At 45.1% G+C, this 18540-nt stretch overlaps 1 protein-coding gene across 2 annotated transcripts in view; it reads right to left on the bottom strand.

Annotated features, from left to right (window-relative positions):
* Positions 1-11474: 11474 nt before the first annotated feature.
* MAP3K21 (mitogen-activated protein kinase kinase kinase 21) overlaps positions 11475-18540 on the bottom strand; it is a 75061-nt gene continuing 67995 nt past the window's right edge. Inside the window, exon 12 of one of the 2 annotated variants that reach the window (XM_067025701.1) lies at positions 11475-11527. Coding sequence is in view for 1 of the 2 variants with exons in the window: in XM_067025703.1 (XP_066881804.1) it covers positions 11519-11527 (9 nt within the window). In the remaining variant the exon portion in view is untranslated. The remainder of the gene's footprint in view (positions 11528-18540) is intronic. The other variant, XM_067025703.1, reaches the window with a different exon arrangement.

The following is an 18540-nucleotide window of genomic DNA, read 5'->3' on the forward strand; positions in this document are numbered from 1 at the left end:
GTGCTTATGCAGGCATGCTCCTGCACACACCCCCACAGAGACATTCTTCAAGGCTTTGTGGCTGGCTGATTGGAGGCTTAGCTCTGCTGCTGTAAACAACCTCCTTGCTAATCACTGTCTCCATGGTATCCATGTGCGAAAGGTTTTGTTTGCAACTGGGAAAAAGGAAGAGTTTAGGGAACAGCAAATCTCAGGGAGGGGGAGAGGAAAGAGGAGATGCAGGAGCCAAGATCCACCGGCACCTGCTGGCCTCTCCCTTTGCACTGAGCTTCAGAAACTATCATCAGGAAGGATGAGCCACAAAGGTAAGCCAACTGTTTTCATGGGAGATTTTTGGAAATTTTCAGAAAACAGTAACAGAGATCGAAGGAGCTGTTTTTTATATAGTTTATTGAAGGCTGTGGGCATACACAGAGATGCTTGGGGGTCTGTGTAACATAAAGTATGACACTGAGATGGCATTTCTCCCTACACAGAGCCAGAAGAGGTCTGGCACCCCACGGACTGGCCATTTGGCAGGCACCGTGAGATCATTTTCTTGGCCTCTTACAATTGAAACCATGCAGAGGGGCTGTGGTGAGTGGAGACAGAGAGAGAGAAAGAGAGAGAAGGGATCGATTTTGTATAAGGAACTGGCTCACACAGTTATGGAGGCTGACAAGTCCCAAGACCTGCAGTTGGCAAGCTGGAGGCCCAGGAGAGCCGATGGCATAAGTTCCATTCTGAACGTTGGCAGGCTTGAGACCCAGGAAAGGCCAGTGTTTCAGTTCTAGTTGGAAGGCAGGAAAAAAAACCACCCTGATGTGCAGATGTCCCAGCTTGAAGGCAGTCAGGCAGGAGAACTTCACTCTTACTCATGGAGGGTCAGCCCTTTTGTTCTCTTCAGGCCTTCAACTGATTGGATGAGGCCCATCCACATCTGCTTTACTGTCAACCCATTCAAATGTTAATCTTATCAAACAAACAGGATCACAGACTCACCCAGAATAATGTTTGATCAAACGTCTGAATGCCTCGCGGCCCAGTCAAGCTGACACATAAAATTAACCATCATACTGCATATAGAAAGTTGGGGGTCAAGAGGTCTTTTTATGTCCTTAACAGTGTCAGTCTCTTTTCCTCTAGGCTGGCAGGGTTTTTGCCAATACAGATCTCTCAAAATGTGGGTTCTCTATGAAAGTAATTTCAGTAAACTTGCATGTGGCAAAAGGCACAGCCATATACCTTTCAAGATATGCCTCTTTCTAGCCTTAATTATGGGTATGTTTGAGAAATCAGGCTTCTGTGGAACCATGTCCATAATCTTTCTAAGAGCCCTTCTGTCCAGCTGAAGGGACCTATAGATGCCATCTTAATCCTTTCAGATGTTTTAACCAAGAGTGTTTCAGGCAGACCCTTGATGTCTTTTTACTCCAAGTCTGTGCCGTATTAGTAGGAAGAACTAGTAGATTTTGTCTTTGCCCTGAGGCTCTGTTATAATGATCCCAAGCCTTGACTTTGTGATACATTGCTCATTTTGTAACTCTGCCCCACAATTTCTGGACTCCCTAAAATTCTCCATTCTATTTGCAACTAACCAGTTCTTCCCTGAACATTTTCCTCTGACCTATGGTACTTTACCATGTGCGCCTAGGAGCAACCAAGTCCTGTTCCAATATTCTTCCTTCAGACGTCCTCACCCAAGACTAAAAGTTCCATAGGTACGTTTTCTTTTTTCCAAATTTCCACCAAGTACAGTTTTATCAAATGCTTTCCCACAATGTAATGGGCATTACCATTTTTTCAGGCTCCTGGAACCATTTCCTCAATTTCTGCCCCTCACTACCAAAACTCATTCCACAAAATTTTAGGTTCATGTCAGGGCAACACCCCAATTTTCGTATGAGTTGGCAATTACCACAATAAGGATGCATTAAAAAAAAAATCTCAAAACTCACTGGCTGAAAAAACAATAATTTGTTTTTATACTTCCAGGTGTGAGAGTTGGCTGCAACTCCGCTGATCTTGGCGGGACTCCAGGCTCCAGGTTCCAAGGGTTCATGTCGGCTCCATGTGGCTCTCATCACTCTCAGACTAACGGCTACCCAGGGCGTGTGGTCTGTTTTATTGTCTCATTCTCAGACCCAGGCTGAGGGCAGGTGTGTACCTGGGGCATAATCTGCTCATGGTGGGTCAACCAGAGTGCAGGAATGCCAGCCCAAAGACACAACCATATTTTAACCCTCTGTTTGAGCCATGTTCACTAACATCTCATTGACCAAAGCAAGTCATATGGCAAAACTCAAAGTTAAGGAACAGAGAAGTACACTCTGCTAACCTGGAAGCCAGGGTGAGTTTGCCAATGGATAATATTACTACAGGTAACTGGAAAGTTGGGACTAATAATTCAATCTACCTTAGTGCTAAAGAGATTTTCTCTGTGTGTGTGAGTCTCTCTCTTTGTGTCTGCCTGTCTTTCTCTGTCTCTCTCTGCCTTTGGAAATATTAGGAGCTTACAGGTCCTAGACTAGTGAATTTCAGCTTCCAGGGCTCCTGAGACATCCCTGTCATTTTGCTTTGTTTAAAGTGTGATTATTCTAGACCAACTTAACTTTCATCAATGCATCACCTGTGGTTTCTCTTCTGCCATATCTGTACCTTTTGCGATATATGTGAACCAAAGCCAACGAGTTTAATTCTATAATATTAGAAAATAACTTTTCTTTCTTTTTTAATGATTTTTTTTTTTTTTTTTTGGCCACACCATGCAGCATGTGGAATCTTAGTTCCCTGACCAGGGTTTGAACCCGTGCCTCCTGCATTGGGAATGTGGAGTCTTAACCACTGGACCACCAGGGAAGTCCCAATTTTTCTTTTTTATTGAAGTAGAGTTGATTTACAATGTTGTGCTAGTTTCTGGTGTACAGCAAAGTGATTCAGTTATATATATATTCTTTTCCATTATGGTTTATTACAGGAGAGTGAATATGGCTCCCTGTGCTATACAGTAGGACCTTGTTGTTTAACTATTTTATGTGTAATACTTTGTATCTGTTAATCCCAAACTCCTAATTTATCTTTTCCCACCTTCCCCCATTGGTAACCATAAGTTTGTCTTCTGTGTTTGAGTCTATTTCTGTTTTGTTCATTCGTATCTTATTTAGATTCCACATATAAGTGATATCATATGATATTTGTCTTTCTCTTTCTGACTTACTTCATTTAATATGATAATCTCTAGGTTCATCCATGTCGCTGCAAATGGCATTATTCTTTTTTATGGCTAATAGTCCATGGTATATATGTACCACATCTCCTTTACCCATTCGTGTGTCAGTGGACATTTAGGTTGCTTTCATGACTTGGCTAGTGTAAATAGTGCTGCAATGAACATTGGGGTGCATGTATCTTTTCAAATTATAGTTTTCTCCTGATACACGCCCAGGAGTGGGATTGATGGGTCATACGGTAATTCTATTTTTAGTTTTTTAAGGAACCTCCATACTGTTTCCCATAGTGGCTGCACCAATATATATTCCCACCAACAGAGTAGGAGGGCTCCCTTTTTTCCATACCCTCTCTAGCATTCATTATTTGTAGACTTTTTGTTGCTGGCCATTCTGACCGGTGTGAGGTGATATCTCACTGTAGTTTTTTTTTTTTTTTTAGATGTTGGGAGTAGGAGTTTATTAATTAATTTATTTATTTTTGCTGTGTTGGATCTTCGTTTCTGTGCGAGGACTTTCTCTAGTTGTAGCAAGCGGGGGCCACTCTTCATCGCGGTGCGCGGGCCTCTCACTATCGCAGCCTCTCTTGTTGCGGAGCACAGGCTCCAGACGCTCAGGCTCAGTAGTTGTGGCTCACGGGCCTAGTTGCTGCGTGGCTTGTGGGATCCTCCCAGACCAGGGCTCGAACCCGTGTCCCCTGCATTAGCAGGCAGATTCTCAACCACTGCGCCACCAGGGAAGCCCCTCACTGTAGTTCTGAGTTGCATTTCTCTAATAATTAGCGATACTGAGCACTTTTCATGTGCCTATTTTAGCCACCAAAATTCTAAACAAGTTATAAGTCACCTTTTTCACCCTGCCAGCACTCATGTTCGTTCCTCAGCCATCGTGTTCCACAGCCTTTCCCAGATGGATCCACAAGTTTCTCTCCAAGAGTCTCAGACCCTCCTAACTTCTGAGTCATCTAGGCCATCCCGTGGGATTTGGAATGGTGTCATTCTCACAGACTGGGAACACTGGGGCTCCATTCCACCTGCTAGGATCCTCCTGAGAACCAGACTTCTGTGTCCCCAGCAATTGATTCCTCTTAGTCACAGCTCTGCCTGATTCTGCTTCTCTCCATCCAGGATGGCCTGGGCTGGGGGGACTGGGACAGAGGGTACTAACTGAAAGGGACACAAGGGAACCTTCTAGGGTGACAGATATGTCCTGGCATCACAGGCATATCCTATGTAAAAGTCATTAAGCTGGACACTTAAGATACGTTTTACTACATGTAATTTATTCCTTAATAAAGCACTGGAAAAAAAAAAAAGAAAATGAAACAAACCAAAAATCTGCATTATTAATTTCATGAAAAGTAAAAACTTATATTAAAAAAGAAAATGTAATCATAGGACACTCCCTGTAATCTGGACCTAGCTTGGTTGTGAACAATAATTACACAGTTGTAATAATGGATATATACACGATATATGGATTCAACCAAAAATCTATATTGGCAGGATGGGCAGAAAGTCAGGGTTTGTGTGTAGCAGAGGATTGGGGGGTGAGCAAAGAGAGCTAAATCCTAATATTTTGTAGTAGGAAGTCAATAGATAATGTCTGGGCTTCCCTGGTGGCGCAGTGGTTGAGAGTCCGCCTGCCGATGCAGGGGACGCGGGTTCGTGCCCCGGTCTGGGAAGATCCCACATGCCGCGGAGCGGCTGGGCCCATGAGCCATGGCCGCTGAGCCTGCGTGCCCGGAGCCTGTGCTCGGCAACGGGAGAGGCCACAACAGTGAGGCCCGCATACCACAAAAAAAAAAAAAAAAAAAAAAAAGATAATGTCTAAAATCAAATAAACAAATAAACAAGAAAAAACAAAACAGAACAAAATGGCCAGGACTTGGAGGATCCCTTACCCACCTGCTCACATTCTAGTTGGTTCTATGCAGGTGCCCTTCTAGGCATCCTTTTCCTCCTTGGCTGGGTTAGGACCTCATCTTGATATATGAATTTTTTGACTGGGGCACCGCTGGCCAGGCTCATTTCCCACCACTTTTCCTCACCAGAGCGGAGGTGCTCTGACCAGCTGCCCGGGATATTTTGCCACAAGCAGACAGACCTAAAAGGATCAAAACTGATATTTATCTGTATCTCAAATATTGGACCCAACAGGTTTCCTGACTGTTCTTGAAATTCCAAAACCCACTTCACCCCTGCCCTCTGGGTGGCCAGCCTTCCAGCCCGGCCAGTTTCTCTTTGAAAGATCTTGTTTTTCAAGTCCATTAGGTCCCAAATGGTTGACTCATTGCTTAACAAAGTCATTATGTACCCTGTGAAGGCCATAGTTCTGCTTTCAGCACTTCCTGTCATTTTTTAGAAATGTATTGAATGTCTTAGGTTGTTCTAGCAAAGGATTTTGGATATTCTAAACATACGGGGTTTGAAGTCCCTTCTCCCTGGAAAATAGCTAACTGTGGCCCTAGAGCACTCAGGAATAATCTTATAAACATAGCCTGTGTTACTGGGGTAAATAGTGCTAAGTAACATCACTGTGGGAATGAAGACAGGTGCAGTGGGAAGTGTGGAACACCCCCCGCCCCCCCCTCCCACCCCGTGGAGGGGAATGATGACAGGAAGGGGAGAAAAACAGGGTATTCCTTGGGTGCCATTCAAATGTTATTTTGTGTCCAGAGGGCAAGTGTAGCAGGTGGAATGTTAATAAAGCTCAGAACTCCTGTGGTTTCCAGTCTTTGATGAGAGGGATGAGAACAAAAACATTAGCCAGTTATATTTTCCCTACTGAGTTCAGCACAGCAATGAATCTAGGTAGTGTGGGCCTGCGGTTGTATCATTTGGGACATCTCTTTAAGAAAACACTCACCAAATTAATGGGTCTTCCCTGGTGGCACAGTGGTTAAGAATCCACCTGCCAATGCAGGGGACACGGGTTTGAGCCCTGGTCCAGGAAGATCCCACATGCCGCGGAGCAACTAAGCCCCTGTGCCACAACTACTGAGCCCACAAGCCACAACTACTGAAGCCCATGCACCTAGAGCCTGCGCTCCGCAGCAAGAGAAGCCACTGCAATAAGAAGCCTGCACACCACAACAAAGAGTAGCCCCTGCTCGCCCCAACTAAAGAAAGCCCAGCAACAAAGATCCAATGCAGCCTAAATAAATAAATAAATAAAATTTAAACAACAAAATTAGTTTGAAAGCAGACAAATTCACTGAATTGTCACAAAATCACTCAGAGACCACATGAGTTATCAGTGCTTGAACTAGTGGTTGGAAACATGCATTTTCAACCAATTTATTTTGGGCCCATTTACCTTGCTCCAAAGATAAAATTAAAATTCATAAAAACATTACCAGAGGCACACCAAGTCACATCTGAAACAAGACAATGCCGAAAAAAGCAAGATACTCCATGATGAATCTCCCCCAAATTAGCAATAAGCCCCTAGAAAATTTCAAAATTTGAACAAAGCTTCTAAAGCATAAATTATTTGAGGAAAACAGCATAAAAGTTATGAAGGAGTAAAAAATGAATGACTGAAAATATTTCTTTTTACCAATTAATCATTTGGGGTTTTATTATTTATTTTGGTTTTTTTTTTCCCTTTAAGTAAATTCTGTTCTCTGTCCAGTGCTCATTGAGGAGAAAAGGAAGAAATGGCAGAAGCAGAGTGGAGAGTTCGAGAGAGGGACAGAGATAGGGGTTTGGGGAGAGACAGAGAGAGAAGAGGAAATGCAAAAGGCCGAAGAAAGATGTATACAATTTGGAAAGTGAAGCAAAATTTATGAGAAATTCCACACACATACCAACATGCACACACAAACTTATTTGATAATAGAAGCCAGGTCTCATGGGGTTACAGATGGATTTTAATTTTTTTAATAAATGTATTTCTTTTTGGCTGCTTTGGGTCTTCTTTGCTGCACACGGGCTTCAGTAGTTGTGGCTTGCGGGCTCTAGAGCGCAGGCTCAGTAGTTGTGCGCTCAGGCTGAGCTGCTCTGGGGCATGTACGATCTTCCCAGACCAGGGCTTGAACCCGTGTCCCCTGCATTGGCAGGCGGATTCTTAACCACTGCGCCACCAGGGAAGTCCCACAGATGGATTTTTCTTTCCATTTTTCACCTGGCATTTAATGGAAACAGCTGTCTGGCCTGCTGGCAGATGCCCTCCTGGCACCTGTCCCACGAAGTTCCTGAGCATGAATTGTTCTCACACAACACAGGCCCAGGGCAGTCGCGGGGGGGGGGGGGGGGGGAGCTGCTGACCCCAGCGAGTCCGGCCACGAAATTGAACAACCAGGAAACTGAACAACCAGCAGCTTGCTGCTGCCCCAGGAGAGCTAGGATTTCCTCCTGAAGGTGTCTTCTTGTCCCGCTTTACACACAGCAAGTTCCACTGTTAAAAGGACGCTTGCAGAACACAAATGACAGTGGCAGGACCATGTTTCTATCTCCTAGTATTTTACAAATAGACCCAGAACCAGCAGAGGGGACTCTGTAAAACATGTGGGGGGGCTGTCCGGATCCCTCTTATCACTGCTGGCCTGGAGGGGGTTCTGCCCTGCAATTTGGAGCTGGAAGGCCTGTTGTGAGCCTGTTGCAGTGATGCAGGTGGGAGACCAGGAAAGCCTCAGCTGTGGCAGTGGCTCTGGGGAGATTTAAAACACATGAAGGGTGAAAAACTAGCAGAGCTTGTGACAGCAACCAGGTGACAAATTGAAAAAGCTGTTTAAATATTTAGCTTCTCAGATAGGTATTGCTGGATGACAAGCCACAGAGAACAGTTTGAAGATGAAGGAACTTGCTGACTTGATACAGATGCTATAAAGAAAGCCCATTTTACAGAAACAGGCTCACAGACATAGAAAACAGACTTATGGTTACCAAAGGGGAAAGGCGGGGAGGGATAAATTAGGAGTTTGCAATTAGCAGGTACAAACCACTATATATAAGATAGATAAACAACAAGGTCCTATTGTATAGTACAAGGACTATATTCAATATCCTGTAATAAACCATAATGAAGAAGAATATGAAAGAGAGTACATACATATATGTATAACTGAATCACTTTTTCTATGCCAGAAATGGACACAACATTGTAAATCAAGTATACTTCAAAAAAAAAAAGAAAAGAAAGCCTGTTTTTTGTTTTTGTTCTTTTAATAAATTTATTTATTTATTTATTTTTGGCTGCATTGGGTCTTTGTTGCTGCACGCGGGATTTCTCTAGTTGGGGAGAGCAGGGGCTACTCTTGGTTGCAGTGCACGGGCGTCTCATCGTGGTGGCTTCTCTTGTTGCGCAGCGTGGGCTCTAGGCGCGGGGGCTTCAGTAGTTGTGGCTTGCGGGCTCTAGAGCGCAGGCTCAGTAGTTGTGGTGCGCGGGCTTAGTTGCTCCACAGCATGTGGGATCTTAGTTCCCCGACCAGGGCTCGAACCCGTGTCCCCTGCATTGGCAGGCAGATTCTTAACCACTGCGTCACAAGGGAAGTCCAAGAAAACCTGTTTTAAAACATCCACTAAATAATGAGCCATTCCATACATCAAGAGTCCTTATAGTCTTTAAGATTTTGTTGTTACAATTTTTAAAAAAATGACACCACCCTTTTCTGAGGATGAAGTTTAAAGGGACATAGGGAGATTTTGAAAGTTTTGTACAGTTAAAAGACCAAAAAATTCAAAATATGACGAGTTCAAAGCAAAGGCATTTAGATTAGAGTCAAGAAATAAGGGAATTCTCCCCTGCATTTATTTAGCAACACAGGAAATAAGCTGGTTAAGTGAAATTTGCAGTTAATGGAAATATAACCCTTTAAGTCCTTATTAAAACATTTCTAATCACTTCAGGCAAAATATTTTTAAAACCTAGCCTTTGAATTGTTAGATGAGGTATAGTAATCCTAATTATTATTTATTATAATAATTAATGCTATTAATTAATTAATTTTGATTACTACTGAGTCAGGACCATGGGCGTGGTAATCAACTGGTCCTGTGGCTGTGACACTGGGATGCCCCAGGGCCAGCAAAGAGCGGGCAGTGGTTTACTGCTTAGGTATATGTGCCTAATTGTGCAGTTTTATTTACCTTTTCTTATGTGGTCTTGTAGAAACCACAATAGCAAAAACTAAGTACTATCTTCACTTTGAGTCAAATAATATGATCATGAAATAGTCTATGCGCCAGCAAACTAGCTAATTAAATTGAAGGAAACTTGTAGATTAGGTAAAAGGGCAAATAGGGACTCAATTCAATAAAAACATGGCGGTCTCTTCCGTTGAGGAAAATGCGTGGGCCTTTCAAAAAAATTCTTGGGGGTGATTATTTTATTGCTCGGAAGTCTCCCCCACCTCCTTCCCTTTATTTATAGTAAATAAAGAATATTTATTTATTTCATTTTTTTCTTTTGGGCTTCAGAGAGAACAGGTCTCCTGAAGACTGAAGCCTAGACCCTACGTGGTGCTCCTCCATCCTCTCTCTGAAATTAAGGTAAATTACAGTATAAGCCACTTTTCTTTCTATGTCGCTCACTTGAGCCACAAGAAGGGGCCAAACAGTGCATGAGTCTCATCCCGAGATGGAGGAAGTAAGGCGTCACCACCTGAGGGGCTTAGCCATGGACGCGGTATTTGCTGGCAAAATCGGGAACAGAATTCAGTCAGATATTTGAAAGAACATTTGCAAAAGGTTATAAAGACAATTTCTCAGTGTGTCTTGTAGAAATGATTTTTAAAAAAATTACATTGGCCATCTGTATTTAGATGAATTGGTCTGAGTGTAATAGTTATATTATAAATGGCAATACTTAGTATGCTAATATTATATGGATCATGAAAAAAAAAGTTCTCTGAGATAATAAATAAATAAATAAATATAAAAACAGTTTCTCTTTTTCCACCAAGAGCTCTATCCCCTGGGTCTGTATTCCTCTGGGACACCAACAGGAGCAGAACCCAATGCCCTAGTTCCACTGGGCATGAGTTCCTCATCCTCCCGTTGGCCAGACCTTGTCTTCCCCGGCAGGAGGTGGATTCTCGGCCTGTCTCACTGGGAGTCACGGAATCTTGGCTTCCTCAGATGCTCCTGTTCTGACTTCACCCACGTCATCAGCCTCCTCACTGCAGTTCCTCGACAGTTGGAAAGTCCACTGGTCACACAAATGTGAGTGTTCTGGTTCCTTCATAATCACTTCTCAAATGAATTAATAAATTGGCTTTCCGCCTTTCGGATCAATCTTTTGAGCTTAGTTAATATATACCTGCTTCTAAGAGACAAGTGGCGAAATTAAATATCCAAGCCTGCGGGTGGAAGGCAGGGCCTGGCAGAGCTGCTGAGGTGTGAAGGGCCTCCGTGTGAGGTCTGTCTTCGAGACCATGCTTCAAGGACAGATGCAGGAGGGCAGTTTAAATTTTTCTGCATGCTTATGCTTTCTGCTTACAAGTGCACGTTGTTCCATCCGGCAGTGCAAATTCCCCACAGGCAGTAATCAGCCTTAATGGATCTTGTAGATCTTTGCACAATGCTGAGTGCAAAAGATGAGCTTAAATTCTCACTGAGGGGGAATGAGTGTTCATTGGAGACCAAATTTTGTGCTTCTAGTTGTTCTGACCCAAGAAATGCAATGTTCATGTGGCCTGGTAGAGGCAGACAACAATAAAGAGGAGCTTCGGTCTGTGGCTTTGGTGGCTTTGGTCCTCCATCAACACCAGCCTTTATGGAGCACTTCCTGTGTACTCAGCTCAGCTCAGCTCAGTAACCACTGCTCAGTTCTGTAGCATCCAGATAGAAGCAGCACGCGGTCGAGTGTAATACAGGAAGAAAGATACCCACGGCTTTTTGTTGTTGTTCTCTCAGTTTGGGAACTCCACTTATGTGTGTATTTTTATTTTTATTTTTTGCGGTACGCGGGCCTCTCACTGTTGTGGCCTCTCCCGTTGCAGAGCACAGGCTCCGGACGCGCAGGCTCAGAGGCCACGGCTCACGGGCCCAGCCGCTCCGCGGCATGTGGGATCTTCCCGGGCCGGGGCACGAACCCGTGTCCCCTGCATCGGCAGGCGGACTCTCAACCACTGCACCACCAGCGAAGCCCTATGTGTGTATTTTTTTAAAGTTGAATAACGTGATTACCACTCACACATTAAGCAAAGGAAACGTCTAACCACAGTCGCTGTGCTCACCTGTCTCCTGTGAATATCCTCCCTTGTCAGGACAAAGATACCTGGTCATTCTTCTAATGGCAGCGTGGCATTCAGGGGGGTTGGGGTCCTTGGCTGTCCAGAGCACTGCTTCCCCTTCCTTTATCATTGATCATGCTGCCTGAATGTAGGAATATGACAGGGTTAGAGGCCCACGTGGGCTGATAGGCATCCGAGGCTTTGGCTGTAGGTTCTGTTACCCCCAAACCTGGGTTTGCCTCTTGGTGGGTGTCAAGCCAAAACACACAACCAAGCCAAAGATCGGGAGAATGAAGGATTGATTACTTGCAGCAAGGAATGAGAACACGGGGTATCTTATCTAAGGTAGTGTCTCCCCTCAACAGCAAAATTGGAGAAGTTTTAAGCTAAGGGTCCATGAATATTCATGAAGGGGCTGAGGCCTAGACGGAGTCCAAGCTTTAGCTGATTGAAGTCACCGGGGGTCAGAAAAGGTCAAGATCATCACCCCTTAGGTTCCAGCTGATCGGGTGGTTGAGCTTCAGGCTAATCTTTACCATTGAAATAGGACTGGGTACCTTTACACCTGCTATATTATCTTTGCTATTGTTACTGTTCTTGCCTGGTAATAGTCTTTTGTTCCGACATTCTTTTGTTCCCTTAAGATCATTAATGACCGAGACCTCTTCAAGGGCAAACATTGTGGCCAGGCTTAGATCACAAAATGGCTTAGGCCCAAAATGGCTTCTCTTATGTCAAGAAAGCCATGTCGGGTTCCTTTTCTCCAGGGACCCCCTACCCTGTCTGCTCACAGCTCTGAGTTCAAGGGTGGCCTGCCGGCCCAGAAGCCTGGGTCATGGTGTGCTGTTTCCAGCTGACAGGGGCAACCGTCTGCCCTCGGTGACTGCAGATCAATGAATTCATGGTTCAGGGACCTTGTTATCCTCACTTTCTACTTGCTTCCTACTTCCAGTTGTTTTTGTTTCTTAGTTTGGCCCCTGCTCCCCACAGGCACTGCGAACTCCTTCCCAAATCCTAAGGCTCAATGGGCAACGGAGGAGAGTTTTATTTTTTGATCTGGCCTCCACCTAAAACTGATTTTGAAGTCGTCCCAGGGTTGTGGGTCTGAGTAATCTAAACACAAAGTGAGACAAAAGGTTTTATCTTAATCCATTTTCAGTAAGTGCATTATTAAATATTCAGCTTTTCAGACACAAATCGGCAGAGCCCAGGCAAGCACAATGATAAGAAATTTTCAGATGTTAATTATGTTTCCTTTTCACTGAAACTCTCACAAGCAAATTCTGTGAGATCAAATGGAATTTTCAGTAGACTTTTCCAGCCAATTTTTTCATGCTGAAAAGCATAATGTTTTTCAGCTTGCGTTAAAGCTCCAGTGAGATAATTACCTCTCACTGACAAGGTCAATGGACAGCTCAGGATCTGTTCATTTAATTCTAAGACAATTTCAACTGCTAATACTGAGCTCCAAAGGAAATGATAACAAAGGGATATCGCTTGTAAATGGAAGTACAGGTTTTATTCAGTGTGATGAAGTCTCCATGGCCACAACCCTCATCCTCACCCAAACCCTTCAACTCACCTTTTACCCTGGAGGGCAAAGGACTGTTGGAAGAAACTGATTTCATTCCCTTGCATGTTGGAGGGAAAGGAAGGACAGATAGAACTGCCACGGACTTGGCCTTACCTAGTCCATGTTTCTCAGAGTGATGCTGAAAACTCGGCCTCTGTGCACCAGTGCTGAATTAAATCTCGGAGACACAGTTTTGGGTGAAGTAGAAAAGAACAGCCTTACTGCTCTGCTAGGCAAAGCGGGATACAGTGGGCTCGAGCCCCTCAATACCTCTGTGTCCCAAACTGGGCGGATTTGGTGAGGAGTTTTATAGCGATACTTCAAAGGCGGAGTTGCTAATAAGAATCCGGATGTGTGCAGGGCCTGCATTTTAAAAATCTGGCCTAGGGGGGCGGGTCTCCTGATGAGCTTCTCTGGTTCTTAAAGAATGCTTCATCAAGTAGTTAACATCTTCCATTTGTTGGGGGTTTTAGTTCTGCAGAAGAGTGCAAAGATATTCTTATGTGTATCCCTTGAGGTGGAACCAGGACCCTGCCCCAAGACTGCACTATTGTTTCTTGACTACTCCTCCCTTGTCTCTGTATCCCCTCCCTTGATTAGCAACTGTTTGAATCTGCCCTTTGGGACTCAGGGAAGGTCATGGAGGCTGGAGTCTGTTCCCTACAAACAAGAAACGGGGGACAGGGAAAGGCTTCCATGTCCAGGAGCCCCACAGGGTCCTGCTCAGTTTCAAGACCTACACCCAGAGAGCTGATTAGGCCCTGGGAGGAGCAGGCATGTTGAAGGCCAGTGGGCATCCACTGGCCCCCCACTGGCATCCACCAACACCGCCCCAGTGTGATGTAACAGCTGCTGCCCTCGCAGAGTTTCTCTCAATCCAACCTGACTGACTGGGGAAAAACAAAAAGAGTGGTGATAATGTCATGAATATGTATTTGCTACTCCTCAGCCCACAGAAGGCAGGGAGGAAGATGCCAGAACAAGGGTCAGAATATGGGGTTTGGCGTCCAGGTTTGCCATTTACTCTCTGTGTGATTTGGGGCAAAATAACTAAAATCTCTGAGTCTCAAATGCTTCATCCTTTTTTTTTTTTGGCTGCTTTGGGTCTTTGTTGCTGCGCAAGGGCTTTCTCTAGTTGCGGCGAGTGGGAGCTACTCTTCGTTGCGGTGCGCAGGCTTCTCATTGCGGTGGCTTCTCTTGTTGCGGAGCACGGGCTCTAAGCACACGGGCTTCAGTAGTTGTGGCACACGGGGTCAGTAGTTGTGGCTCGTGGGCTCTAGAGAGCAGGCTCAGTAGTTGTGGTGCACGGGCTTAGTTGCCCCATGGCATGTGAGATCTTCCCGGACCAGGGCTCGAACTCGTGTCCCCTGCATTGGCAGGTGGATTCTTATCTACTGTGCCACCAAGGAAGTCCCCAAATGCTTCATCCTTAAAATGACTAAAGTGTGTATAGTTGTGAAGGATCCAAAGGGATAATGAAAATGAAAGTACTTTATACATTTTAAAAATACTCTGTGCATGTCAGATTTGTATAATTGTTGCTAAGGAAAACAACCTTTGCCAACAGTTCAAAGGCTGCCAACAGCCAAGTAATAACCTGGCTCGAAGGCCGATTCCAAAGGAAAGCTAGTTTCCTCCCTGAAACAGGTTGTAGAAATTTAAGTTTATCGAATTAGTCTTATAATATGGAGTCAAATACCACCCAGGCAGCCCCTGTCTCATTAGGGTGCTCAGCTCAAGATTTCTTCTGGGTGTTTTAGTCTCAAATGCATAGGTGTCAGTCAGGGTTAGGGGTTGGGGGGAGTTAAGTTAAAAAAAAGTCTAGGGCTTCCCTGGTGGCGCAGTGGTTGAGAATCCGCCTGCCGATGCAGGAGACACGGGTTCGTGCCCTGGTCCGGGAAGATCCCACATGCCGCGGAGCAACTAAGCCCGTGAGCCATGGCCGCTAGGCCTGCGCGTCCGGAGCCTGTGCTCCGCAACGGGAGAGGCCACAACAGTGAGAGGCCCGCATACAGCAAAAAAAAAAAAAAAAAAAAAAAAAAAAGTCTATAAATGCACCTAGAATATTTACTTAAAACATGTGCGTGCACACACACACACGCACACACACACACACACCCCATACACACATGGGATGAATGTGCACCGCATGGAGAAAGACATGAGCAAATAGCTTTGTGTTGAAAGGGAGAGGCTCTTCCTCACATCCATTTTATTTTTCTCTTGGGGAGTTTTCTATTTCTGTCAACCACTATATTTTTGGTGGAGAGGCACCGTGGGTTAAGTGTATGTTATTCTCAAACTTAGGGGTCTAGGTGACCTATTGTTTATCAGAGGGAAGGCTTTTCATGAGCAAAGGAAGCAAAGCATGAGACAAAACAAACACACTATTTAAATGGCAGCTTCATCCAAGTTGCAGCTGTGTCTCACAGCGCCCAAAGCTCCAGATGTTTGTTTAAGGAAACCGAGGCTTCAGCAGGAAACAAGGAGTGTCCTGGGAGCACTAAGACAGGATAAATCTTTGCGTCACTGTCGCTCCTCTACGGCCCGAGCAAGGAACCACTGAGTGGAGAGATGGCATAACCAAGACCCCAAGCAGATTCCAGAGTGGAGACGGGCAGAGACAGAGCCAGGAACCTGGTGTGAGAGCTAAACGTCCTGCCTTCCACGCTACCATATTTACAACTTCAGCTGACAGTAATCAAAGGGGGTTCAAGTGAACATAATTTAACCCATTTCTGGTTCCTGTGTGATATTTGTGGAAAGGGTAATTTATTTGAAAGGCTAAATCTATTATGTCTTTGAAATCCTAGTTAAGGCTTAAAATATTAGGAAGACAGAAAGTACAATGCCCCAAACTGCATAAAAAGTTCATGAAAAATTCTCACCAAGGAATTCCCTGGTGGTCCAGTGGTTAGGACTCTGCACTTTCACTGCTGAGGGCCCGAGTTCGATCCCTGGTCAGGGAAATAAAATCCCACAAGCCACGTGATGTGTTAAAAAAAAAAAAAATTCTCATCCAGGTCGTTAACCGTACAAAAGGAATGCTCAGTATTGAAAACACTGAAAAGTCATGTATTGACTCATTCAACAGGTATTTCCTAAGCATCCATTAGGTGTCAAGCCCCAGATATTTTTTAAATGCTTATAAACAACTTGGGGAAAACATGATTACAATAGAGTTTGCTAGGTGTTTTGACACTGGTGGGGTGAGGTGGGGGTCAGGAAGGAAGAAATTTTCTTCTGCCCTTCTAGGTTCTTCTGGTTGGCCTAAGACTTAACTGGCACGAGACAGATGAACAGGAGAAAATCAAGCAGAAGTTTAATAAGATGTATGCATGGCAGAGACCCAGGAGAACTGAGTAACTCACCAAAACGCTCCAAGCCCTCACCTTAAACACACCTTCAGCTAAAGACAAAACACCGGGGATTTGGGACTTGAAAGGGGAGGAAGGCAATTGACATGGAGATGGAAAAGCAAATGTTTGGTGAACAAATGTTTGCTGGGCCGGGCAGAGACAATGGGACACCGAGTGGACTCTGATCTCTAAGCCCTGCTGCATTTCCCCACCACACCTAGGCCATGTTCTTTGCAGATACCTCTGGAGATAGCTCTGTTCTGGGAACTGACCCTTTATCCAAATTCTTTAGTCAGCTAAGCGGGAGGGGAAAAAGAGAGACTTCCCGAGTCTTCTGTCTCTTAAAAATATTCAGCCTAGGGACATCTCTGGTGGCACAGTGGTTAAGAATCCACTTGCCAATGCAGGGGACACGGTTTCGAGCCCTGGTCCGGGAGGATCCCACATGCCGCGGAGCAACTAAGCCCGTGTGCCACAGCTACTGAGCCTGTGCTCTAGAGCCCGCAAGCCACAACTACTGAGCCCACATGCCACAACTACTGAAGCCCGTGCGTGTAGAGCCTGTGCCCTGCGACAAGAGAAGCCACCGCAAGGAGAAGCCTGCGCACCACAACGAAGACCCAATGCAGCCACAAATAAATAAGTACATAATTAATTAATTAAAAAAATAATCAGCCTAAATTAATGCTTATGCCAAAGAGACACATTTTGGGGTGGCAAATTCTGCTCCCCTATAAGGGAGAGATGAGGTGGGCATGGAGGGGCTGCTGGGGGTTTCCCAGAGGAGAACAGATCAATCCTGGACTCAGGCAGGCCAACCTGTGACCAGAAAGGGAGCTTGTGTCAAAAGATAAATTCACACGCTGCTTCCTTCATTGAGAAAGAGAAAGAACTGAACTAAATAGTGTGCTCTGTGAGTCAGTCTTTTAACATTCTTATCTCGTCACAAACCACTAACAGATTGTCCTAGACCAGCAGCTGGTGTGTGGCACACTTTTTTTTTTTTTATTGGGGTGCATGGGCTCTGTAGTTTGTGGCACGCAGGCTCCAGGTGAGGCACGTGAGCTCAGTAGTTGTGGAATGCAGGCTCAGTTACCCCTGATCAGGTATCGAACTCATGTCCCCTACGTTGGAAGGCGGATTCTTTACCACTGGACCAACAGGGAAGTCCCTGTGTGGCACATATTTCGAGCACTGTAGCAAAGGACAATTAGGACTTATTCAGGGGAGAGGGAGGAGGGCATCCCACAGAGAGAAGTCTGGGCAGTCAGAAGGGCCTCCACAGTAGAACAACTGCACAGGGTTCGGGGGATGTGAGGGTGAGAGGCCAGAAAGTCCAGCAATTCAGGGGCCAAGCTTGTTTTAAATGAAGGGAGCAGAGACAGAAATCTTGGTCCTACCTTCAACACGGGCTCACACCAGACTCCTGTGAAGTCTTCCTGGAGAAAACATTCTGCAGCAACTCTGAGAAAAAGGAAGTGTCCACAGGAAAAAACTGCACAACCTAAAAGTTGAGAATTATGTTTTGTTTGGTGGACTTTCTGAGAACTTAGGCCTGGGAGACACCTTCTCAGATAGCTAGAGGGATAGCTCCAAGGAGGTCAGGACAGGTCCAGGATACATAGGGGTTTTTGCAACAAAGACCAGGTAGTCAGAACGTCTGTTAATTACAGTTAATTAAAGAAAACCAGACATCTCAAGTTAATGAATGTAGTGCTTTTCTCTGTATGGGCAGATGCAAGAGTCTGGGCTCATTGAAATAATTTCTTTGATATGTACCTCAGCTGCCCAGGAGGATGCTATCCTGTTCTTTCCCATCCTGAGTGCCCTGGGGCAGGGGGGTGGGCACCTGCTGGGGCTGGCTGCAGTAGCTGAGGGCTTGATAGCAGCATCCTTTGTTTGCTAAAGATTTCTTCCTTAGCTAGCCTTGGAGGCCAAAGGCCCCCTTCCTTCAAGGGAAATCTTGCATTTAAGAAGAGAAACAAGATCTAACCCAACAGGGACACCTATGGGTCAGGTTTTGGTCTTCAAAAAATGCAGTTTCTATCTTCTTTGTCTGTTGAGTAATCAGAGTTCTGAGGAAGTTTAGCTACTTTACAAAGAAAGAGAGGAGGAGAGAGGGGGAGATCTGCCTTTGTGCACAGCCCTGGTCTCTGAGGCTGGACATCCAGCAACCGTGTGTGCGGAAAGGATGGGGTTACTGGGGGGTGCTGCCACACACCT

This window comes from Kogia breviceps, chromosome 2 (genome assembly GCF_026419965.1).
Source record: "Kogia breviceps isolate mKogBre1 chromosome 2, mKogBre1 haplotype 1, whole genome shotgun sequence".
NCBI classification, from domain to species: Eukaryota; Metazoa; Chordata; class Mammalia; order Artiodactyla; family Physeteridae; genus Kogia; species Kogia breviceps.